Below are 26,071 nucleotides of genomic sequence, written 5' to 3' on the forward strand. Positions count from 1 at the left end.
ATCAGTTCACCGGGGGCATGTTCCCCGTGATACAGCTTTCTCTGTGATCAGCGCTCTGAGTCCTTCGGGTGTGTGGCACTATACAAAAAATACATAGATAGATTTCTGACTCGCATGCTGCAAATGGAGCCTTTTGTTGCTGCCTATGCATCAGCTGCCTGCTGATTGGTTTCCGAGAATCTAGAGCTCGTCAGATTGTCACAGGATTAGCTGCTTGCCTACCTGTTTCTTACTTTATTTTATCTTTTTATTTGGCTTATGGATATTTTTGATCTATTTGTGTTTACCCCGTTGGTTCCTTTCAGGGAGTGTAATCCGCTCCACCTCCAAGTGAGTGACTGGACGCCTTTTTATATTACTTGTATTATCTTAGTGTGACCACTTTGTGTGTTTTAATTTGCATTCCGTTGCCTTTTTTGTATGAATTATTTAGTATTTCTTTGTAAGCCGACTTCTTCGGCTGAGGTTGCCTGGCCTCACCAGTTCACTGGGGGCATTTTCTCAGTGATACGGCTTTCAATTCTAACTCGCATGCTGCCCGTGGAGTCTTTTGTTGCTGCCTATGCATCAGCTGCCTGCTGATTGGTAGCTGTAGTCTCTAATGTTTCCGGCAACATAGAGAATGTTGTCTTGTCACATGATCGGCTGCTTGCATACCTGTTTCTTACTTTATTTATCTGTTTATTTGGTTTATTGTGACATGACAACTGGGGCGCAGAGATGGCAGGTTAGAAAACAAAGAACTTTCCCCAAAACCTTTAGTTTAAAGTGACCAATTTGGCAGACTGAGCTGACTTGAACATACATCGATAATGAAGCAGAAATCTTTACACCAAGATCTTTAACTGTGGTCAGTGGTAGAGGAAAGGAACCTAAAGAAAAGGAGGGTCAGAAAGCAGGGGTCCAGAGGAAAGAAGCAGTAAGAGGATCAACTACCAGGACCTCAGTCTTGTCGCTGTTAGTTTTGAGCCTGTTTTGGCACATCCAATTGCCAACTCACTCAAGGCAAGAGCAAAAACTGTTGGCGGCCTCCAGTTGACCGAGGTCAAGATGAACCACAATAGGGTATCGTCAGCTTAGTTGTAACACCGGAAGCCATGAGATTCAATACATTTGGCCAAAGGCTGAACATAGACGTTAAATAGAATAGGGAAAAGAGCCAAGCCCTGGGGTACACCACAAGTGACCAGAATAGAAACAGACTGGAAAGGAGACAGAGACACTGGGAGCTATTGATCAAAAAGGAGTGAAACCAGGTCAGTACTTGGTCAGAGATTTGATATGATATGGCATTTATAACGCGCCTATACACAAGTGTTTCAAGGCGTGACACGGCAAAAGGGGGTGGACAGAGGGAAGACAGACAACAATCCTACTAGGCCAGGTGTCATTCAGATCGTGCAAGTGCATGGGAAGGGGGGAGGGTGGAAAGTGTGGGGGGGAGGGCACAGTGCAGTACATGGGATAATAGAATAAATAAGCAATAAGTGAAAGTGCAGCCAGCAGGTGGCAAGTGCAATGGTTAGTGCAGACATCAGGTGTCAAGTGCAGGTAGTGGGACTGTGGTCATATAGGAACAGTTCCCAAGTGCGGGGTTGCAATGAAGGCAGTGCAAGTGGGTGTGACTGGCGGGGGAGGGACCTGGGCACAAGATCAGAGGGTGGCCAGGTAACCAGTGCAGTTTCAGTTTCAGCCAGGAGGTCAGCAAGGGAGAGGAGGGGAAAAAGCAGAGGCAAAGAAAAAGGTTTTGAGGTGCTTCCGGAACCAGAGATTGTTCTCCTCAAGTTTCAGAGAGGCAAGGAGGCTGTCCCTGAGGGAGGCCCCAGCTGAAGAAAGAGATCTACCACCAACTTGTTTCTTGGAGAAGTGACTGACCCTGAGGGAGTTGGAGGCGCCTGAGCGAAGAGCTCGAGAAGGAAGATATTTGGGAAGAGAGAGTTGAAGGTATTGAGGCCCAGGCCCCAGAAGGCCTTGTGGACAATGCAGAGGGTTTTGGACTTAATCCTTGCAGCCACTGGGACCCAATGCAGAGATTTTCGTCCTGGAGAGATACGATCACTGGGCTTGAGGCCAAGGACAAGTCTCGCAGTCCTGTTCTGGAAGAGTTGCAGAGGGCGGAGAGTAGTAGCAGGTAGATTTAGAAAGAGGCTGTTGCAGTAATCCAGCCTAGAGAGAACCAGAGCTCTGGAGACAGTGAGCTTCTGGGGGAAGGAGAGGAAAGGAAGAATGCCTCTGAGGATGTGCAGCTGGTAGTGTGACTTCTTAAAGATGTCAGAGATGTGAGGAGCAAAGGAGAGTGTAGAGTCGAAGATGACTCCGAGGTTTTTAGCCTCAGAGGTGGGAGCATGCAGGGGACCAAGAGAGGCCGGCCAGAGAGTGACTGGAAAGGAGGGAGCGGGTGTGCCAATGAGGAGAATCTCGGTCTTACTGGCATTAAGGCAGAGATCATTGGCGGCACACCACTCCTGGATGGCAGACAGACAGTCAGAGATGAGAGAGGGAGAAGAGGTGGCTGAGGGTAGCCTGAAAATGAGTTGAGTGTCATCCACATAGCACTGGAAGTTGGGGCAGAGCGCAGCAATGCGGTGGGCAAGAAGTGCCAGGTATTGGATGAACAGCCAGGGAGAGAGGTTAGACCCCTGGGGAACACCACAGGTAGAGATAAAGTTAGAGCAGAGGAAGGACCCAAGTGGAACCTGGGAGGGTCAGTCAGAAAGGAAGAAGTCAACCACGCCAGGGCCTGACCAGTGGTCCCCATGGTGTCACGGAGACGATTCAGCAGGGTGGAATGGTTAACCGTGTCAGAGGCAGAGGAGAGATCAAGTAAGATGAGGACACAGAGGGTGTTGGTTTCGAGGTTGGAGAGTAGGTCTTTACAGATGTTCAGGAAAGCAGTTTCCATGTTTTTGGTGGCTCTGAAGCCAGACTGATGGTGGTCATGTAGACAACCAACAGATTCAGATTGAAGGTTGAGCTGGGCGATGGCCAGCCTTTCCAGGAGTTTGCCCAGAGGTGGAACAGGAAGTAGATGGAGGAAGAGGAGAGAGAGGACACCATGTCCTGAGTTTTAGAGATGAAATGAGAAGCCAGTGCCGTGCAGAGGGCCTGGGAAGGCACAGGAGAGGTAGAGACTGTGTAAGGATTGGCCAGTTCCTTGCAGATTTTAAAGAGTTCAGCCAAGTTGTTAGATGCTGCGAAGATGCGGGCTTGGATGTGAGCTCTCTTCTTAGTGAGGACAGAGAGCCGGTATTGCCTTTGGAGAAGGCGGCAGGCTAGTTTGTCAGAGGATGTATATGAAGCACGCCATTTCCTCTCAGCCACCCTACACTTGCGTTTAAGGGTGATGAAGTCTGAGTCGTACCAAGAGTTGCACTTGGCTTTGGGCTTCAGGCGGATCCTCATGACAGGGGCAAGAATATCAAGAGTATCAGATATAGCACAGCGGAGCATGGAAAGGGCTGGGTCGAGGTGAGAGTCAGCCAAAGGGGGAGGGGGAGGTGAGAAAGTGGCAACGAAAGCCTCAACTAACACACGCTTCATGGGTCGGATGACCGAGAAGGTGGGTGGCAGTGATGGGGTTGGCTTGGCCTGAAAGGTAAAGATGGTTAGCTGGGAGGAGAGGAGAAAGTGATCAGTCCAGGAGAAAGGAGTAGTGAGAGGGTCAGAAAGGGGAAGTTCTGAGGAGATCAAAACATCCAGAGTGTGCCCTGCAGAGTGAGTCAGGCCAGAGGGGAGAATAGAGAGTGAGACAGTCGCAGAGGTCGTGAAAGAGTTCAGAGGAAGGACAGGAGGCGTCCAGGTGGATGTTGAAGTCTCCAAGAAGGAGGAGTTGAGTGGCTGAGACCAGGAGTGAGGAGGAGAGGTCTGCCCACTCAGAGAGGAAGGAGGAGATCTGACCAGGTGGCCAATAGATAGTCGCCACGATAAGGGAATGGCTAGGAAAGAGAGAGATAGCCTGCAGCCGAGGCATTCGAAAGAGCAGTAGGCCTGCGTAGGAATGACAGCGGCAGGAATCCACTTGGGGAAGATCAGGCTACACTCCCTCCAGAATGGTTGGATCTGGGAGTGGAGAGGAGCTTGTAGCCATCACGGAGAAGAGTGTCAAAGCTTGTGACAGAGCTGGCAGTGAACCATGTCTCGGTGAGACCGAGGACATTGATGTCAAATTCTTCGAGAAGGCGGCAGATGTTGGATGAGTGTTGGGAGATACTGGCTTCGGCCGCCGGCATAACAGGATTGTATGATCGATGGTATCAAATGCTGCTGATAAGTCTAGTAAGACCAGAGCACCAATACCACCTTTGTCTGACAGCCTAGTAAGGTCACTCACTGACACAAGAACTGACTCAGTCCCATGACCAGAATGAAACCCAGACTGGAATGAATAAATATAAAGAGGATTCTTCAGTAAAAGAGGACAGAAGAGGAGGGATAAGGGCTTCAAGCAGTTTCACAAAGAACGATAAGAGAGAAATAGGTCGATAGTTAGCAAGAAGGGAGGGGTGAAGTGAAGGTTTCTTTGAAAGAGGAATAACCAAAGCATGTTTAAGAGAAGAGAGAATGGAACCAGAAGACAGTGTGTAATTTACCGCTGGTGAAAGCAGAGGAGCAAATCCAGGAGCTATAGATTTTATAACAGAGATAAGCATAGGATCTCAAAGGGAGGCCGATTGAACACGTTTGATAGCTTGCAGGATGTTCCATGAGCTGAAAACAGACCAGGCAGAGGAGGGATGGGCACAAGGCACAGGCCCAGGAACAATAATAGAATTAGTTAGAAGAGATGAGATATTGTGACGAATGAGAGTGATCATTTCAATGATAAAAGATGACAGAGAGGTGCAAAGACACTGCGGGGGGGGTCTGGAACTTGAAGAAAATGAAGGGGAAGAGAGAGACTGCACAATTTGAAAGAGCTCTTTGGGTTCATTAAAGGCAGATTGAATATGACTGGTGAATTATACACATTTGGCATCCAAAATAGCCTTATGATAGACAGAGATAGCTTCATGAAAAAACTATTGGGCAGATGGACAAAAGTTGGAATGCCATTTCCTTTCTGCCTGTCTACGGAGAAGACGAAGTTGAGCTAGTTCAGTCATAAACCACAGTTGAGATGGGTGAGCACAGGGTTTGAGAAGTTTAAGAGGAGCGAAATGATCAACTGTGCTAAGGGAGATTTGAGAAAGTAAGTTAAAGTCCACACTTTGATCAGTGATATCAGAATGGCAAGAAGTTTCAATGTGGGCTAAGATCTCTGTGACTGCGACGGCGCGCCATTGCCGACCCCTCAGCCTAGGTCAGGCAGGTGGAGAAACCACAGGAGGGAGTGAAACAGAAAAAAGAAATAATAAAGTGGTCCATCCACAACATCTGTAAAGGGGAGACGACCTCTACCAAAGTAGCAGTGGCAAAAAGATCATCAAGCATATTTCAATGGACATGGGTAGGGCCAGAAATGAGCTGCAAAGTCAGACATCGCAGATTAGAAAGAGATAGTTTGTACAGCAGACATATGAATGGAAGGAAAGTTAAAATCATCAACAATAATCATGTTGGAGAAACAAAACTTAAGATCAGCGACTATTTCAAGGAACATAGAGAAGAAAGTAGAATCAGGGTGAGATAGGCGATAAGCAATCAACACATACAGTGTAAGGATGCTGATAGTAAAATCCAGACAATCATAGTCTCAATCTGAATGCTACGTGGAAGTGGTACCAAAGAACAGGTATAAGTGGAGCGAATTATCAATGCAAGACCACCACCTGGGTGATCCAAGTTTCTGTCCCAACGAACAATGCTGTAAGAAGGTGGTAAGGCTTGAACAAGAGCCGGGCCAGAGGACTCTTGAAGACAAGTCTCTGTAACACAGGAGAGGTCCAAAAGTTGCACAGAAAGTCGTGGCAATGTAATGAATGAGCCACCAACGAACGTGTGTTAAAAATAAAACACTTTACCAGACAGAGGGCACTCATATCTTTGACTGCAACGGTCAGAAGCAGAGGCGGATTGAACCTGGTGGGGAGTTGCGAGTCTTCGGGAGCACATCCTAGAAGCGCTTCCTGGGAGCAGTGTTGGTATGAGGACACAATGTATCACTGTATACTAATCAGCAGACAGCTGATGTATAGGCAGCAACAAAAGACTCTCCACTGGCAGCATGCGAGTCAGAAATAAAAGCCGTATCACCAGGAACATGACCCCGGCAAACTGGTGAGGCCGGGCAACCTCAACTAAGGAAGTTGGCTGCAAGAAATACAAAAAGATTCAAATAAAGAAGGCAACAGAATACAAGTTAAAACAAAAAAAGTGGGTTCACTTGCTGGACCCCTCCTTTCTGACCCTCCTCTTCTTTAGGTTTCTTTCCTCTACAACTGACCACAGTTAAAGATCATGTTGTAAAGATTTCTGCTTCATTATCAATGAATGTTCAAGTCAGCTCAGTCTGCTAAATTGGTCACTTTAAACTAAAGGTTTTGGGGAAAGTTTTTCGTTTTCTGACCTGCCATCTATGTGCCCCAGTTGTCATGTCCGTGATTACTCCAACTCTCTATACCTGGCTCAACCAGCCTATCCGCTACACTGCCTTCAAGTCCTACAAAACTCTGCTGCAAGAGCTGTTTCTGGCTCCTCGTATTGTGAGCATATCTCCCTCATTTTACCGGGATTACAGTGGCTCCCTGTCACTGGCAGAATTCAATTGAAAACACTGTGCATCATCCATCATGCCTTTTAGGGCAGAGGAGCTGAATACTTGCAGGACAAATTCTGTCTTTAGGTCCTGCCTAGACGTGTTTGCTGTGCCAGTGCTCTCTCTATCCAGGTTCCTCGGTTTCGCCTCTCCGGAGCTGGCGGCCGTGCATTCTCTGTGGCGGCTGCCTCTCTCTGGAACAAGTTGCCATATTCTATTTGCATAATTGCCAACCATCTTCTGTTTCGTTGTCAGATGAAAACGTTTCTCTTTGAATATTCTGCTGGCTACATCTCCATCTCGCTGTGCTGCTTTCCCTCCTTAGCGCCATGTTGACAGTGGGCAGCCGCTACGCTTTACAAGTAATTTAACATACTGCCTGCTTTCAGTTGATTAGGCAAAGTGACACCCAGTGACAAAATAGCATGCTTTTTAATTGAAAATCCATGTGTTCAGGCATGAAAGGTGATATCCAGTTATTTCTGTAGAGGATAGTTCCACCATTACAACAGTTGCTCGACATTAGAGCCATAGCACATGTTCCCTAAATACTTTTTTCTTTAGTCTTGCAACACTGCATGGATCAACCCCACTCTTTTGTAAGTTCTTCTCTCTTTACCTGCACCTTTTCGATGTGCTTCTTTTCCGCCTGCCTTGTCTTCTTATTATCATGTACTAACCCTCAGCACATCACGTCCTCCTGTAGCTCCTTGTTACCCTCTTTTCATCCTTCCCACTTACCTTTACCATTTAGCTTAACCTCCTCACCCCAAATTCCCTCTTAATCCAGTCACCTTTCTCTTTGCTTCATTTTCCAGCATTCAATAAACGTGTATATGTCAAATCTTCCTCCGTCATAGAAGCAATCATCTTTTATAATGTGTCGTTATAACTGTCAGATATTTTTCGCTTGTTAAATGTCATGTCAAATATCAACATACAACATGAAGCAAATCCACTTTGCTGAAAACAAAATAAATCGCTCTAAAAATATCTAGATGTTTCAAATTGATCATCGATCATGGACTGTCTTCGTAAAGTTGCCATGGGGTTTTCAAAATATGAAACAAAAAATGTTTACATGAAAACATAATGGGCCCATGCACATCTGTGCTTTGCTCCTGCTGCCTTCTACCTGATCCACAAATCCGAACACTGGAGCACATCTCCCTGAAGCATCTTTGAGATGCCGAAGGGCAAACGGGATTCACCGAGGTTTGCTCAAGGGCATCTGACAGATGCTCCGGGCATACCCAGATGTGCTTTAGTTTAAGGCTTCATGGATCAGGTAGAAATCTGTGATGCTCACAGGCTTCTCCTGATTTGCTCCACTGCAAACCTTCGAGAATCAGGTCAAAAACAATCCAGATACTGTAATAAACAATTGTGTGTGTACAAAGAAAGGGTTGACCATTGGTAGACCAAGCAGTGACATTAAAAAAGTTGCATGTTGATGGCTGGTGCTTTTATTTATCAAACGTGAGAATGGACCACTGCGCCAATTCCCAGCCAAAACGGCATAGGTGTCTTCACGGCACCTATCATTTTATGGGCTTAGTACTACCATAATGCTATACATAATCTAATTCCCAATTCTAAGATATCAAATAAGAGACAGGGAAATATTTGTGTGTTATTCCTATTAAATAAACAGTATATAAATGTAACAGTGAGGGGCTAAGCTTACCTCGCTGTTCAAGAAGCAATAGAGAACCACCACAACCAGCCCCTGCATGAAGAAAAATGTTTTTAATAAGCATGGATTTAAGGGTCACCTCATTTGTTTTCTGAGAGGAGTGCTGGATCAGTTTGCAATTTACCTGTAAAGATCCTATACACAATTCGAACCAGATCTGATAAACTCTGAATTTCGGTATTGGCAGTACAGCAAACACGATGTAGTGAACTCCGAATAATGGGATCAGAAGTAGTGTCGACTTCGCAAGCCTCCTGGAAATTGTAAAAGATAAAATTACACTTTTAGACATATACTTTGGCCCCCAATGCGAGTTGCACGGTATTCCCACATATATATCAACACAATTGGTTAGTTACTGCCACTTGGTATGACGGATTTGCTGGTGGATTACGAGTGGCACTATGGTGGTCCGAATCCCCATTTTTGGAGTACATTGTAATATTGTAATAATTTGTCTCACAGTAAATCCGCCACTTTTTCCAGATAAGGTGGAGGGGATTCCTCCAGCTATACACTGTAGGGATCTTCTCCACTTTACCGATTTGGTGCTGTGGAAAAGTGACGATAACACAATTGCAGGCATATTTTTGCCATTTTCTCCTTGCACCGCCATACTCATAATGAGTCCCATTATCTTATTTTGTATTCTTCAATTGGTTGTCATTACACATGCCAGAATGGGAGTGCAATAAAATGCATATTCAATAATTGTATCATGGTAATCGGATTCATACTTACACAATTTGAAATGTTGATTAATATATTTTTGGGTTTGGTATTCAATTTCGCACAGACATACAATATGATATGATAGGTTATTTATAACACGCTTAAGAGGTTTCTAAGCGCGGACCCGTGGATCGAACCCGTGTTGCTCCGTGTCGTCTTGCTTCCAAGGCGAGCACGTTGCTGCTGAGCTATCCTCCCTTAATATCTCCAAAGTGCAGATGGTCACTTATAGAAACCATTTTATTTGAACCGCTCTCTAGCATATGAGGTGTTCTTCTGGAACACTGTGGCTTACTGAGGCCAGCGTGCAGTTGCTTAGGGCTTGATAACATGTCACTTCGGCAATGTGAGAGAACATACAGTACAGTAGTGTTTTCGTACATATATGGGCTGCACAGAACTAACATGAGAGTGTTGTTGGCCCAGGATCACAGAACTGGGATTAAGTGGCAAAGTTCAGATAGGAAACCTGGTCTGGAAGTTCCAGCTATAACATTCTATTGGACACTGAGATCTGCAGGCTTACTTTACAGATGATGTACCTTCAGATAGTCCCAGAAATCTGCCAAATACAGGCCACGTGCAAGGGCTCTTGGCTGATAAGCTTGAGTCGCTGCCGCAAGCAGGTTTCTTTTTTTCAGATTTCCATATTTGTTTATTAAAGGGTAGGAGGCCATTTCAAACAGAATATTGGTACATCATAACAGAAGGTGCAGGGAGTGCTTGGGTAGGGTGCCTTTACAGGTATCATTGGTGTAAACCAGGTAGTGATAGTGTAGCATAACGGAACATAACTCACAGCATGTGCCTGTGAGTTGTTAGCAAGAGAGGGGTTCTGGGCTGTGAGGTAGGAAAGAATGGTGTGGGTTCATTGGGCACAAGTACGTGTAGATGGCGCCTGATCTGGAATTGCTCCACTGGCGGAATGGCTGTGATGGCAGATGGGAGCACATTCCAGAGGAGTGGGGCAAAGAGAAAAAAGAGCGAACGCGGGCGAGGTGTAGGGTGACGAGGGACGGATACATTGTTGAGAGAAGAGGAGCAGGGAGTCTGAGAAGGAAAGTAAAATGATGCAGTCACAGTCAGCAAGTTAATCGTGAACAAGACAAAAAATGGCTTTACAGGTGAGGAGAAGGTACTGGAAGAGGGAGTGATATTGCATTGAAAGCCATCCAGCGTGGAGACAGTTGTTTGAGATGGGAGAGGATTTAGTTAGATGAAAAGTGCTCATGAACCAAGATGAGTGAAGGAGAAGAGGGGAAGACCAAGGAGGCTGCTGGCACATAGTCCAGTTTTCTGAGTATGAGGGTATAGATGGAGGTTTTGTTGAGTGGTGTGTGAGGTGTATGTGGATCTTTCGTATGTTGAGGAGGTTGAGTTCTGCTGCATTGATATGATATGATATGGCATTTATAACATGCCTATAGTGTTTCATTGGTCATTGACTGTGCTGAAGGGTTTCAGGCCATTTTGAAAGAGGATCCCAAGGTTGTGAGTCTTGAGTGAAGGGGTGAGGAATTCAAAGGAGAAGGGAGAATGAAGAGTGGGGATAGTGATGCTGGTTGTTAGAAAGAGGACTTCTGTCTTAGAGTTTTTATTTCCAAATTGAATTATATGAGGTTTTACATAACACAGTTTAACTTGTAGCCAAACTGCTACCAAACATTCAGTGGTACATAAAAGAAGGTTTTATTTGTAAATCCCCTCCCACCCCTTCACACGATCCCTCTTTCAAGTCCATTATTGGCTCGTCCTTATTATCAAACAATTAAGACACCATTGGAACTCTCTCAAAGTGATTTAGTGTCCATAGTTCTCAAAAAACAAAAGCCAGGCCCCCTCAATGTTTGCCCTTGTCTCATCCAACATGTGCATCAAATACTCCATGTCATATATGGCATTGGCTTTGGTACCTCAATCTTTCTCTGTGTGGGCCACACTTCTCTTCCAGTCTTACGCTATGCAACTTCTCGCGGCCACCATTAGGGTACGTACCATGTGTCCACTCCACCTCAGTTTCTTCTTCCTCTACTCCAAAGAGTAGCTTTAGGGGGGACATTTCCCTTTGCCTTCCATCAAACCCCTCTAGCCATATCAAGACTGACTGCCGATATTGTTGAATTCAGGGGTACTCCCACCACATATGATAATATGTACTTTGCGGTTGCCTACACTTCCAGCATCTCGAATCCGCCCCAGGTACATCTTCACTAGTGTATTCAGGGCATAGTGCCAGTGATTAATGATTTTTATTGCATGCATCCGATATTGTGGTGACACTGTGGATCCCTTCACTGCTCTACAAATCCTGGCCCATAGTCCGATATGTCCCTGCCCAGATCTGCTGCCCACCTTACTCACACTAATAGGTTCACCCTCACATCACCAGCCCTAAATTCGCTTAGCAATGCGTCCCTTGTTGTCAGTGCTTTGCAGCACGGTTTTCTCAAATGCTGTGAGCTCCCGCTTCAAGTTGTTTCCCCGTCTTTGCTCCTTCAGCACCCCTTTAAGGTGCAAATAATGAAATACAGAGAACTTGCCCACCTACTCCCCGTCCGCCTACATCTGTCCTGCCCAGGTCAGGCCTGCCTTATGCCAAGTTTGGAACCGCCCAGGATTGGTGATCCATTGCATCCTGGCTCAGCTTCCCCAGCGAAAATGCCACTGATTTGTCTATGTTTATTTTGAATCCTGACAGCGCCCCATACTCCTCCAATGTCTGCAAGAGGTGGGGAACCGACACTTGTGTGTTCGCTATATAGAGTAAGGCGTTGTCTGCAAACAGGCATCTTAGAGGTTTTAACCATACAGCAGTGTAGACATATCCAGCGGTGAATCCTCAGCCCTCCTGTTAACCCAAGCTATTCGAACACATACTCATGCCTGTCCTCTATTCGTTTTCAAAGTCCCTGTGGGCCTCAGCAAGTCACCATCAAGATGCTCTATAGTCACTTTATGGTCTATAGTAGGCACGACGTCATAAACCTTTTATTGAATATTAAAGCATTTCCCTCACATTTCCAGAAGGGTTTGATACGGCTAGTTACCCGTATCTAATTTTCTGTTTTTATAATAATAATTGGGAATCCCATTAGGTGCAACTGAGCTGAGATCTTTAATTCCTGAATTGTACAATCTTTGGCAAAGCACCTAGTACATTTTCTATGCAAAAAGTATTACCACTGCGATTTATATAGATGACTCCTGATCAGACCAAACGTCTGCCCCCTCCTTTTTAGTTTTGGCACATTTAGGTGCCACGTCAACACTAACCCTATGCTAGCCAAGCATATTGCTATAGATTTTGTCCAGAAGTTGTTTTCTCAGAGGCAGATTTAAATCCTTGATACGGTTTGTCTGCACTGCTGTGTTTCTTGGCTACCAGCCATTTTAGGCTCAGATTATTGTTGCTATTCATATTGCACAGGTTTTTAACAGTTAGGTAGTGGGTAACATGAGAAATGACCAGCTCTGTTGGTGATAGGACGAGCAACAGTGCTCCAGAACCACCAACATCACTGTGAAAATTAGTGTTTTCAGACACCAAGCAACACTATTAGACATATGTTAATGTTAATGTTAATGTTAAAGGACATTTGACCCGTGCACTATCACCACCGGAGTGGTCCCCTAGCGCTCTGGCGGTTCTGAAAGAGGAGGGGAGGTTGAGTTAGTGGGAGGAAGCAGGAAAAGTGCCAGAGAGCACTGATGTGCTGTTGGCGGCCTCAGCCCGGTGGGTCCGTTGGCTGGGCCTCGGGTGTTTGCGGCCGGTAGTCGTCGTGTACTGTTGTGCAAGACTATGTGTGTTATTGTTTTGTTGTTGCGATGTAGTGAAGTTTGTGCGGTTTGTTGTGCTGTAGGTTTTGATTGTGTTTGGAGTTTGAGAGGTGTATGCAGAAAGGGAAATTGTTAGTATGGTTAGTTAGTTTGCGTCTCTTTCCTGAATTGAGGGGCTCAGCTTGCGTAGTCTCCCCTGATGCGGCTCTGTTCTGATTTTGGTCCGACTAGGCTATAAGGTTCCTTACTCCTCTGGCCCCCTCTTCTAACATGCTCTCTCATAGCTCCCCTTATCCTCCCTTCATACTCCTGCGGCCAGTGCACCTGCCAATTGTGCAAAGTGACGTTGGCTGTCCTGGCTCTGACCCATTGACTGGTTTTAACTGTCCCTCATAGGTGGTACCTAAGTTTAACTTGAATTGCTCGGAAAGGTCTGACACAGACATAGTAAAAATACTTCCATCCAATAGGATTCAAGGACATCTTTTTACTTGTCAGTTCAGGGTTTATGCATATGTCATGTGAGGGAAGTCTTGCCCCCTCTGACCTATGTAGTGGTTGCATGAGGGTGGGGCTGCTCTGTGTTGCAACCTCCGTGGACACTAAGGGCTACAGCCCAAACATTTGTTCTGTGGAGGGGCATAACATAGACCTATAGTGTGCTGAGGGGAACATCATATCACTCAGTGAATGACCGTCACTTTTCACAGACGAGTCCATCCAAGAGGATGCTCCCTATCCCAATGGTAGAGTTGGTTGGGACAGTGGCTGAAACGACTTATTCTTACAATACATTTGAGAAGTCATCAAATAGACCTTGGCTGGAGCGAATATTGCTGAATAGATCAAATGTATTGTTATTATTCTCGTAAGTGCCTAACCTTCATTCCATTTTGAATCGGGTAAATTGACTTGGTCGTTTTTTCTGTTGATCAACGCACAGACTTAGTATCACTGACTATACATTCGAGACTCGTCTACGAGGCTATTCTAAATTAATCAGGGTCTTTAACATGGTTATTATATCACGCCTGATTACGGTAACATAGCGATGTTTAACACAGTAATAGTGGCCAAAATCTAGAGGGTAGAAAGTCAGATATGTGTGTCTGTGTGGGTGGAAAGGCGGGTCTAAGCGAATTGTCCAATTCCCAACTGATAATGGCTCTTCCCAAAATGTAGATTGGTCATGGGTATCAGGAGTCAAAATAAGGCGGCAGGGCCGTGGGTTCTAAATAGGATGAGTTGTTTCTAAAGTTATTTACATGGAATTCTTGAGGATTCACCCAATTATGTAGTAATGTTGAAATAGGAAATCCGTTGAGACAAGACAAAATAATTTTGATACAAGAGTCTTGGTTGACGGAGCCCCCGTTATGGATGGTTTTGCCATTGTTGTGCAATCTGCTGAAAGGGGGGAGTTGGGTCATTCTTTTGGGGGATTAAAAATGACCATAAAGACACAGTAAGCTTTAATGCAACAAGGGTGGTTTGTAACATCAAGGGTGTGTCTCAATTGATTTCTTAAATAATCTCTCGATTAAAAGGATCCTAATTGTTAATTATTATTGGCATAGAGAGATCATAGCTATAGATCTGTTTCTTGATCAGTTGTACGGTGTCGTATGTGATTGGAATAAATATAAGAATGACAACCTCATCCATGATAAGAAGATAGTCTTACGTAAACAGATTAGACACATAAAACAATCTGGTAGTGTTTCTGTGGCCATGCAGGTATTGGTAAAGAAGGCTAAACAAATATATAAGAAAAGGATTAGGTAGCAGATATACCTTCCCTACCAGAGAGACAGTGAAACTATGCAGGAGGTTATGATCAGAAAAGAAGATGTACATTTTTGGCATTCAGGACGTCAGATGGAAGTAAGTCAGGCGAAAAGCAAATAAACCCGCTATTGGAAGAGACCTGGGTAAATTACTTTGGTGATCTTTATAGGGAGTCTGCCGAAGATTCATCAGTGTTTATTATGCCGCTAGAGAAAGAATGGTATGTACAATTTTGCCAGGAAGATAGTGCATGGCATTCATAAGGCTAGTTCTTCACGTGCAGCTGGTCCGAATCAGCTTTCAAATATGCTATTTAAGTTAGACGTTGATATGTGGGTGACCATTTAGTGCTGTTTGTTTGTACAAATTCAAGAAGTTAAGTCGTTTCGAGCCTAGGAATTACAGGCCTATAAGTATTTTCTTTTTTAAAAATTTGATTTTATTGAATTTTGTTCAGAACAAGTCACATTACATAGTTAAAGATTACGAGCTTGTGGTTACAGAGCGAGATCAGAGCTTTTAGTATTGTCATATTTTCATACATCGAATACATGCTTCCATTCCCTGGCTGTAACGGATTAACATATCATTCTCTCCGCCCTCCCTCCTCCCACCACTGGGCGAGCAAACATCTTAAGAACTTTAATCCTATTCCATTCGTCTTCATTTTTTTCATGGCCGAATAATATAAGGTGCGGGTCAACCACCCTATGAATACCGTTTATGTCTTTGATCCAACCCAGGACCTCCTCCCAAAATAGCCTTGGTCAGGATCAACCCCACTACATATGCCAGTAGTCGGCCTCCTCCCCACATTCTCTCCAGCATCTTGGGTTGGCTGTTTGAAACATTTTGGAAAGCCTGAGCGAGTCCTACTGCCATCTATGTAGAAGTTTGATAGCGTGTGGTTTTTATTGGCTTGATATGGATGTTTGTGATGCCGCTTTACACATTATTCCCCACAAATCTGGGTTTATCTGTTCTGCTAGGTCTCTTTCCCATCTACCTCTCAACGGTTCTGTGGTCCCGTATCCTGCTTCTATTAGTTCTTTATACATTGCTGATATAAGGCCCTTCATTTCCGTCCTAGAGTCTAAACATTTTTCAAAGGGGGTAAGGTCTCTCTTCAGCTTATTCTTCCATGCCGGTTTCCTTAAGACGCCTTTTATCTGTATGTATTGGAAGGTAGACAATGGGCCCATTCCCAGGGCCTCAGTCAATTCTGGGAGTGAGATAAATGAGTCCTTTTTCTGTAATTGCCCCACCCTCTCTAAACCCGCTTCATACCATGATTGGAATCTCCCTACGTTGGGGATGTGTTAGTTGATTCTGGGGGACAATAGATGGCTTAGCGGGGATGGCCATGTGGAGATCTTATGCATCCCTTTACCTTTTCTCCATTTGCCCCATATGGTGCTCAGTAATGTCTTAGAGTCTGTTTTGGAGCTTTTTCTGTGGGGAACATAGCCACTCCGATACCGTAGCTGGTGATAAATAATGATAGTCCATGTGGATCCATTGGGGGTTTTTGTGGTCACGTAGGTGAGGAATTAGAACGCGTAGTTGGGTTGCTTCATAATATTTTTTTAAGTCAGGGAGCCCTACTCTGCCGTTGTCTTTGGGAAGTGTTAGAGTATCGTATGCAATTCTCGCTTTCCTCCCCAGCCAAAGGAATTTCACAATAAATCGAAAAAAAACCTTTTTGGTATCTCAATGGGTAGCATTTGAAAGGGGTACAAAACCGGGGGAGGCATACTATTTCAATAGCGTTGATTTGTCCTAACCAGGAGATTGTTAGCTTGTTCCATTTACTTAGATAGGCAGAGAATCGTTGGAGGAGGGGGGGGGGGAGCTGGCTTCATATAGGTCAGCCAGGGCTTTGGTGATCTGTATGCCTAAGTATTTCAATTTAGAGTGCTCGATCTTGAGGCTGAGTGGGAGGAACCTGGTTTAATTTTCTTCTTTCGATCCCTGTAAGGGGAATAGTGTAGATTTAGTTCTGTTCACCTTAAACCTAGAGAGTTGACCGTATTCTTCTAATAGGTGAAGGGCTTGGGGAATGGATACCGTAGGGTTGGTTATGTGCAGAAGTACATCGTCAGCGTAAAGTGCTACTTTATATTCTGTCGCTCCCAGCTGAATGCCTTCCACCATGGGGCCGGCTCTCATTTTCTGTGCCAGGGGCTCTAGGGAACGTGCAAAGAGGATTGCGGAGAGGGGGCATCCCTGTCGGGTCTCCATGCTCTAATTCGAACCATTTGGAGTATTCTCCATTCACAAATATTGATGCTTTGGGGGATTTGTATACAGCCTGTATTCCCTTACTGTACCTCGGGTCTATGATTAGCCTCTTTATTGCATCTTGGACTTCTTGTTCGGATATACGGGATTCTAGCAGCTCTGAGTCTAGGCTTGATATCTTGGGCATATTGATTGAGGACAAATGGGACTCTGTATCTGATTGGTCAGGGTTCATTTTGGAGGTGTATAGGGTCTCGTAGAAGTTGGCAAAACATTTTGGGATGGTGGGGGGAGTGTGGGTCATGTCGGGGTTGTCCTCAATTATTTCTGCTACTTTTCGCTCAGTCCTCTGTTCTCTGAGTCTGGCGGCTAGTGTCTCCCTTTTCATAAAATTTCTGTTTCAGGAGTCAATGCTTGCGCACTATCTGCTCATGTTCCAACAGTTTCAGTTCCTCCCTTTTCCGTTTTGCTTCATTCATTTTATCGGGATCAACACCAGCATCCTTCCTGATATCCCACTCCAACTGACAGATTTCGGTCCTGAATCTGTGTTCAATGATCTTCCGCTCCCTTTTCTTGGAAGACCCTTCCCTATTAAAATACCCCTCCAAGTGGTTTCCCAGCTTCCCAGACTATTTGCTTAGATACCTCATCGGTATTGTTCATTTTGAGGTATTCGTTAATTTCAGTCCCCATTTATGTCTTGAAGACTGCATCTTTCCAAAGACTCTCGCTACACCGCCATTTCCCTCCCATGACTGGTAAGTTTCCGACCTAATGTCCACCAGGACCATATCATGGTCTGACAATGTAATTGGAACTTTCTTTGAGTGCGCTGTGGTGTCGGAGAGGTCTTTGGATAGGTATATATAGTCAATTTGGGTTAATGTGTTGTGTGGGCTAGAGTAGAAAGTGTAAGCTAGATCATCTGGATGCATGATCCTCCACACGTCTTTAATTTCATATGTATCCACCATGACTGGTAATTCTGTACAGTCGCCCCTGTTCTGGTTTCTCATTTCGGGATTGTCAGGCTTCCAATCTTTGGCTGGGTCTGCCCACTGATTAAAGTCGCCTCCTAAAATGACATGTCCTGAGGCCTCCAAAATTATTTAGGAATTGTTTTCGCAAGAAATCTAGCCTGTTGTGTGTTGGGGGAGTAGATTGTGGCAATCGTAACATTTACTTTTGCAATTTTCCCCATTATCAGTAGGGCGCGCCCTTCTACATCGGACCAAATCTTGTTCACCACAAAGTCTATACCAGTCCTAATCAGGATTCCCACACCTCCTTTCCTAAGTGGCCCGGAACCCCAGAACTCCTTTCCCGCTCATTTCCCGAGGATTTGCTGCTCCTCGTCCTTAGCGTACTTTGTCTCCTGTTGTAGGAGGACATCCATTTTAGATCTCAGTCTTAATTGAGCCCCCTTTGTTTTCCCCCTAATGTTCGTGTTGTGACCATGTTGGGGTTATAAACGTCTTTCTCTAATCAGGTCACTTTCTTTACAGTGGAATAGGTTCCGCCTTACCAAGTTCGTGGATTATCAGTTGTCCCCCTCTGGGGAGGCATTACCCCTTTGGTATTTCCTCGAGCCTTTCACACGTTTTCTCCTGGGGCCCTGTATCTGCCATCCTCGGTCTTCTCATCTTGGTTCTTCTCGATTGCCCTCTTCTGCGCGCGGCCTGATTAGCTCAGAGATGCATGTCTTGAATTATTTTTCCGATCTCAGTCTTATCTTGTTGCCCTCATATTCAAAGGCGATGGAGAAGGGATAGCCCCACCTGTATCGAATGTTCTTTTCCTTCAGATGCTTTGTAAGAGGTCCGTACATCCGCCTGAGAGCCAGTGTCATAGAGGATAGATCTTGGTATATTGAGAACTGGGCACCCCCTTAAGTGATTGCATTGGTGCCTCTGGCCTTTTCGAGGACCCTAGTCTTGTCCTGAAAGCAATGGAATTGGGCGAGTACCGATCTTGGTCGGCCTAGGGGGCCTCCGGCCCTGTGAATCTGTTCTGTTTTGGGTTCATCTATTGCATCGTCGGCGACTAGGAGTTTGATAATGTCTTGAAGGGTTTTCATCAGGTCTCTTTCCGTTTCACCTTCTCGTTCCAGAATCCCAAAAATGGATAGATTGTTCCGTCTTTCTCTGTTTTCCAAGTCGTCAAGCTTGAGTTTAAAGTCTTCTACCCGTTGTTGCTGTTATGTTGTCCTCTGATCAAGCTGTGCCGCTAGAGTATCTATGGATGCTTGGTTGTTCCCTACTCCATCAAGCCTTTCTTCCATGTTGTCCAGACGTGGTGTGATTTTGTCTATTTTACTTCCTATGTTGGCCCCCATATTCTTTATTTCTCCTAGTAGGGCTGCAATGTCCCCTTTTGTGGCCGCTGATTCGCTTGCTGTTGTATCCGTGGTTGCCATGCTGGGATCGCTGGTCCCGGTAGGTATGGAGGTGTAAGCGAATGGGGCTAGTTTCTGCCTTACGCTCATGTGACTTTGGGGGGTAGCGTTGGTGATGCGTGGTGGACCCAATAAGTTTGGGTAGGACTGACCTTCTAGTAGAGATTCTGATGTGGTAGCTTTGCGTCTACCTGTGCTCAAAGAGATTAGGCACTTAATTCTGCTCTCTTCTGCTGCACAGCATTGTTGTTTTGGGAGGTATTTCATTGTGTACACCAGTGCCTAGAGACAGGGATGGTTCTTTAATATTTCTTTGGCCGGTTATCGTAGGGTCACACTTCCCCCCACAGCCTTTCCTTCTTTAGCCTTTTATTTGGCGAGTCCCGTCTTCTCCTTTCCCACTTGCGCGAGGAGAAGATGAGCTGCAAGGTCACGTTGGATGAACGTATCAGGAGATGATTTCAGAATAATTCCAGGACCTGGTTATGGCACTGGTTCTTTGCTGGGACCTTTCCACATGAGTTTGTGGCAGAATTACAGTGTCTTTAGTTTGTTGCCTGGCAGAATGCTTGGCTGAAAACTGTCTGGACTCCAAAGGCTGGTGCTGTCAGGGGGTTTAGGTTTCTACTCCCTTCTCGTGATTGGGTTGGTGGCAGCTGGTGTTTAGTACAGTATGGTTTCGCTCTAATTGTGTTTTAAGGGGCCTACACTTGAAATTATGAGGCTACTGTTTCCTCACTGGCCCTTCACTCTATTCGTTGGCTTCTTCGAGCAGTCGTGGTGGGTCTGGATACTCTCCCATATGTGATGTGCTTCAGGGAGTTTAGTAGAGTTAAGTGGGTTAATTATGGGGTAGGAACTGTGGCAGAGAGGCCTCTTCAGGTCGACTCACTTAGTTTTTAGGGTCCTTCACCCACCCAGACACGGCGCGCTCCACAAGGGTATGCTCCGTTCTTTCGGGACTGTTCTATGGGAACTGTAGCAGGGGCCGGTGAGCACGCGGAGGTGCTGAGGGCTCCACGCGGGCCGAAGTCCTTGATCTTCGTCAGGCGGGAGGGGGCTTCCAATCCGACAACGTGGGCCGCAGCCTTTGGTTCTCTTCAGGTGGGGGGGCCTTCAAATCGCACCCGCTGCACCGTTTTGCACCGGGCCACACACCACTGACGTCAGCAGAGCTGGGGCGGCCAGGTCCTGCCTCACGGTGATCTTCCTGCGCACAGCGCCAGTCGTTGGTAACAGAGGGCCGGGTGCCACCCGCTGCGCCGTTTCGCCCCGGGCCACGCATCACTGACCTCAGCAGAGCTGGGTGCGGCCAGGTCCTGGCTCATGGTGATCTCCCTGCACACGGCGCCGGTCGTGGGTAACAGAGGGCCGGGTGCTCCTCGAGCGACACCCTCCTCCTTAGGTTGCACAGCCGCTGGAAATTCCTCTGGTTCCTCCACCGCCGGCGCCGCACCAGTGTGTTGTTGCCTGTGGGCCCACAGGTCTCCGTCAGCATGCGTGTGCTATTGCAGTTTCGGTTTTGCTTTGTCGGATCTGGCGGGCCGTAACTTCGGATGTTGTTTTCTTGGGGATTCCCTTGCCGATTTTTACTGGGATTTCTCCCACAAAGGGGTGGGGGGCTTCCAATAGCAGTCACCCAATTTTCTTCCACCGGGGGGGGTCCACATCTGGGGGCTCAATCCACTTTGGGGGCCGTGGCAGCGGAGCACATGCAGAGAGCATGCTTGTCTATGCGGCCCTTGGTGGCCAGATTTCAGCCTATAAGTATTTTAAACGCAGATGCGAAACCTTTTCCTGCTTTAGTCCTTAGGGTTTGGTTAGTTGGACTACTCAAACTGCCAGGCTGGTAAATAACCATACTGATTTTCGTGTAGCAATTGATACCAATCCCAATGGTTTTTTAATCACTTCTCTACAAGATACGGTCTGGGGGAACAAGTTGAATGGAAACGTCTATGTTGCCACTATTGATTTGGCTGCTGCTTTCGATATGGTGGACCGAAGGTTGCTTTGGGCTAAATTGGCTCCCTCGTGAATACCTGAAGGTCATTTGAATGTCATTATTATTTGAATGTCTCCCTTCACACCAAAATTCTAGCCCATCAAAAAGCTGTCTCCTCCTTACTAGCAGCCGAAACGGCACAACTTACATTGGACACATCCATCCAGGTACCCAAATTTGATTTCTCTCCCATGAGCGAATCAGAAGTCATTGCCCTCATAAAGTCCATTTAGCCCTCTAACTGTAAGGGGGACGCCTGCCCAGCTCACATCATCAAAGATTGTGCTCCAGCTATTGCCCCCTTTGTTACTGCTTTTATCAACTCCTCCTTCCAATCATCCAATCATCCACTGTACCCAGTTCCCTTAAAGAAGCCTGGGTCCGACCATTGTTAAAAAAAAAATCTCTTGACCCTCTGATACCTGGCAACTACAGACCCATTACTACGGTCCCTTTCCTCTTAAAGATTTTGGACAAAGTAGTTTACCTGCAAGTTCAAAAAATTAATTGAGGACAACCACCTCCTTGGTCTTCACCAATCTGGCTTTCGTCCTTGTCATGGCACCGAAACAGCGCTACTTGATCTAAAATACCAGATAGATGACCTAAGAGACGCAGGCAAACTTGCGCTCCTTTTGCTCCTAGACCTCTCTGCGGCCTTTGACTTGGTAGAGCACAAATCCCTATGCCACCATCTCGCAACCACTGCGAACTTCTCCCCAAAGGCTTGTGCTTGGATCAACTCGTTCCTTCGGAGAGAGTAATGAAGGTTTTCTCAGAATCCTCAATGCCACACCAAGTCTGATCAAATGTGGAGTCCCTCAGGGCTCATGCATTGCCCCTACCCTATATAACCTTTACACCAGACCTCTGTTGCTTATTCTGGACTCACTGGGCATCTCATATACCAACTATGCAGATGATACCCAGGTGCTCATACCTCTATCGGGGGACTACCGTACTGATATGGACACCCTCAACCTCATCTACTCCACCATTCAATCCTGGATGGCAGACAACTGGCTCTGTCTGAACAGTGAAAAAACCAAACTCCTGCTGATTGGGTCTCCCTTCACTCTGTGCAAACTCGACAAGAAGTATCATGCCTTCAATATAGACAACACCTCCATCACAGTATCACAAACCATTAAGGCCTTGGGCGTATACCTAGAGCCAAGCCTGAACATGGACAGGCAGGCCAATGCCATAGCCTCCTCTGAAGTGTACCATTCCAAATGTATTAATGCTATCAGGCCATTCCTGACCCAACAGAACTGCATTACCATAGCCAGAGCCATTATTGGCCCCAGACTTGACTATTGCAATGTCCTCTTCCTCAGAACCTCTGAAAGAAACTTGGCTAAGCCCCAGATTACTCAGAACAATGCCTTAAGGGCCGCAACAGGCATTTCAAGCAGGGAACACATCTCACTGGTTAGGAGGCAGGCACACTGGTTACCTATCAAAGAAAGGGTTGTCTACAAAACACTTGCCTTAACACACAAATGTCTTCACGGACTCGAACCCACGTATCTCAAACAAAGGATCAGACCCTCCAGGGCCGCCTATGCCAACCGCATCTTGGTTCCTCACATGCGCAGAGTGCGCACTGGGGGCTCGAGCTTCCCATCAATGGCTGCCTCTCTGTGGAACAACCTCCCGAACGAGATCAGATCAATCGCTGCTCATGCTGCCTTCCGTAAGGCCTTAAAAACTAGGCTCTTTGTCTAGAGGGCTTACCCCCACGTGCGATTCCAAACATATGCTTCCCCACTGAATGTGTCACACCTTTGCAATGTAAAATACTGCTTCTCTTAACTGTACCAACTAGAGCAAATGTGATATGTTGTTTCTTGGGCGGCGTATTGTAGCCCTCAAGCAAGCCTTCTTAAGTATCCTTGATAGCGCCTCTATGCCCGTGGGCTGCAGTGCGCTCTACAAATCCAAAAATAAAATGAAATAAAATCATTTGCTTACATTACTGTGCTTTTAGACCATAAGGGAGCCTTGTCCAGGAAGATACAAACATGTAGGAGATTGAGGGGGTTGTATTTTGGCCCCTGCCTCTTTAACTTATATGTTTCTGATGAAGGGGAGTGCCTGGAGGGCGCCGCTTTTATATGACCGAAAATAGGTGTCCTTGGTCTCACTTGGCTTGCTTATGCAGATGATTTCTTGCTTATGGGTAAGACCCCCGTCGGTCTACAAAGATTATTTAATGCTTTTAACAACTATGCGATATGAAGCCATCTGAAAATAAATACTTCTAAAACCAAAGTCTTTGCAATCAGGCCTTCATGTAAACATCAACAGTACACATGGCATTTGAATAGTACCAAATTGGAGACGATAGATACATCCACTAATCTAGTTTTCCCCATTATTGTAAAACCAAATAAAGCTCACATTTGGTTATATTTTATGCACACGGTGGAGGCTTTATCTGCCCAAATGTGTAAAATAAATAACTAATAGGGCACAGTTACCTAGACCCTTTATTTAAGTTGTTTTAACAGAAAGTAGTTCCTAAAATGATTTATGGTGTTGCGTTACTGCAATCTACAATGCTTACTTGGAAAACATGAAGTTAGGTTATGTCGTCGAGTACTGAAGCTTCCTAATTGGGTACCGGTTGTGATTATTTGCCTTGAGCTTGCCATTAGATCTATGCAAGCAGTAGCAAGCTGGAGACTAATGAGTTTTTACAGGAGTATACTGATATAAACGTCCTCGCTCAGCAGAGGGGGAATATTGCATTGACCGACTATGAACCACTTTGAGAGCGCTTTGGGTGATTTGTTTTTAACGAAGGCTATGCTAATTGAAAATCCATGTAGGGTTAAAAAGGTAATCTTTGAAGAGGGTTGGTTGAAACAATTGGAAATTCACATAGAAGCAGGGCATTTTGGCCCCCTATTTAAAAAAAGTGTCCTCCAAATTGCACCCACTGCCTTTATGAGACCCGTTTTAATTTAATCTTAACAAGGGACATTTTATCTGTACAGAAGCTACTCCGTAGTGACTTAGCTTTCTGTCGTTTTTTGCAAAAATGCAGATAAAATGGAACCCTTGAAGCATATCATTTAGAGTGTTCAGAACTAAATAACCTATCTTGTGTGCCTATGTGTGGTTGCAGCAGTTTGTGCTCAGCTCTAGGCGCTCTATGCGCTCATGTCCCTATTCTGTGGAAATTACTGATTCCATGACTGTTGTGAATGATGGTATGTATAAAAATTGGGGGGGGGGGGTTTAAATTTTATGTTAAAGGTGTTAAAGGTGTTAATATGTAGCTCTAGCTGATTGCGGAATCATCCTTTCTGGACTTTATCGCCCACCACTGCATATCTTTGTTCATCCTTTGGCTTTGCACAAATGGGCTCGGGGGAAGAAGGAAAGATGATTGACTTTGCAATGTCATTGTCCTTATGCTTGAACGTGGAGTTGTCCGAGGACTTTGCACTTCGGAGTAACTTTGGAACAAACGTCATATAATTGGTCCAGGAGGTCACGATTGATTTCGGTGGCACTTCATTTGCTTTTATCAGCTGCGATAGGAACTTGAACACAATGGTCTGCAATTCCCCTTAATGTATGCTAGGATATGCCTTTAATTGTACTTGGGATGTGTTGTAATGCATTGGGTAATGTATGTCTGGTGGGGCATGGGGTAACCTTTTCAACGCACTTAGGTGGATTTGCAGGATTATTTTCGGGAAGTGTATCACGTATTAGTGGTTAGAATAGTGTAGGCCTTGGGATTGTGGTTATGGAGGTTGTGTGCATATATGGTGTGTGTTCAGGAGGGTGGGGATTCGGGTTGGATATTAGAGATATCTGTATTTCATAGTTACTTTGGATAGTTGTGAGGTGAGTTAAATGGTCGTGTTTGATGTGAAACTTTTCATTTTATCTATGCTCCATTAGTATGGATTTCTTTGGCATTGGCATGAATAGTTAGTAGGGATATAGAAGTTTGCATGCTTCATATTAATGTTGTAGGGACAACTTTCTTTGACATATTTATGATACTTGGGCATGGAGTTTCGTTTCTGGTGGGTATAGTTCAGAATGTTATACTTACTGTATATATTTATGCTTATTTTAAGACTGATGTTTGTCGGTCTGGAAGTTTTGTGCAATACTTATGCTGTATGTTTATTCGTCTGTATTTGTGTCTTTTGTTGTTGTGTCTATCCTTTCCTTTCTCGATCCTTTCATTTCTTGGAACTTTGCCTTTGACCTTGATGTATACTATATGCATTGAACTTACCTGAGTGAGGGTTATGGTTGCATTGACTTTTGTTTCATGGAATGTTAAGGGAATTGGTAGTGCTGTGAAAAGACGCAAGGTTTTGGCACGATTATGGAGAAGTAGAGCTGATGTGGTTTTCCTTCAAGAAACACATTTGGATGAACAAACTGAAAAATACTTGACCAATTCCAAATACTCTAGGGTTGTCTCGAATTGTTATGATATCTAGAGGGGTGAGTATATTGTTTAGAAAGGGCCTAATGATCAAAATTGAAAAGACAATTGTGGATGAGGAAGGTAGAATCCTATTGCTTGACATACTTCATGATGGAACAATGACGATTGGTACGGTATATGCACCGTGCTCACCGGCTGTTTCTTTTCTTAATCAATTGGCCCTTTTGCTGGATGGTATGGAGGGTGAGTCATTTGTGTTAGGTGGTGACTTTAATTTAGTTATGAATAGTAGGTTGGATCGAAAATCAGAA

General features: G+C 45.3%; 1 protein-coding gene across 1 annotated transcript in view; it reads right to left on the bottom strand.

The window, feature by feature from the left end:
- Positions 1-26,071, bottom strand: part of VIPR2 (vasoactive intestinal peptide receptor 2) — a 1,176,106-nt gene that overhangs the window by 5,565 nt on the left and 1,144,470 nt on the right. Inside the window, exons 11-12 of the mRNA XM_069647991.1 lie at positions 8,515-8,644; positions 8,382-8,423 (exon numbers count right to left, since the gene is read on the bottom strand). Coding sequence (XP_069504092.1) covers positions 8,382-8,423; positions 8,515-8,644 — 172 coding nt within the window. The remainder of the gene's footprint in view (positions 1-8,381; positions 8,424-8,514; positions 8,645-26,071) is intronic.

The sequence above is a fragment of the Ambystoma mexicanum genome, chromosome 2q (genome assembly GCF_040938575.1).
Source record: "Ambystoma mexicanum isolate Mex_15411 chromosome 2q, UKY_AmexF1_1, whole genome shotgun sequence".
Taxonomy (NCBI): domain Eukaryota; kingdom Metazoa; phylum Chordata; class Amphibia; order Caudata; family Ambystomatidae; genus Ambystoma; species Ambystoma mexicanum.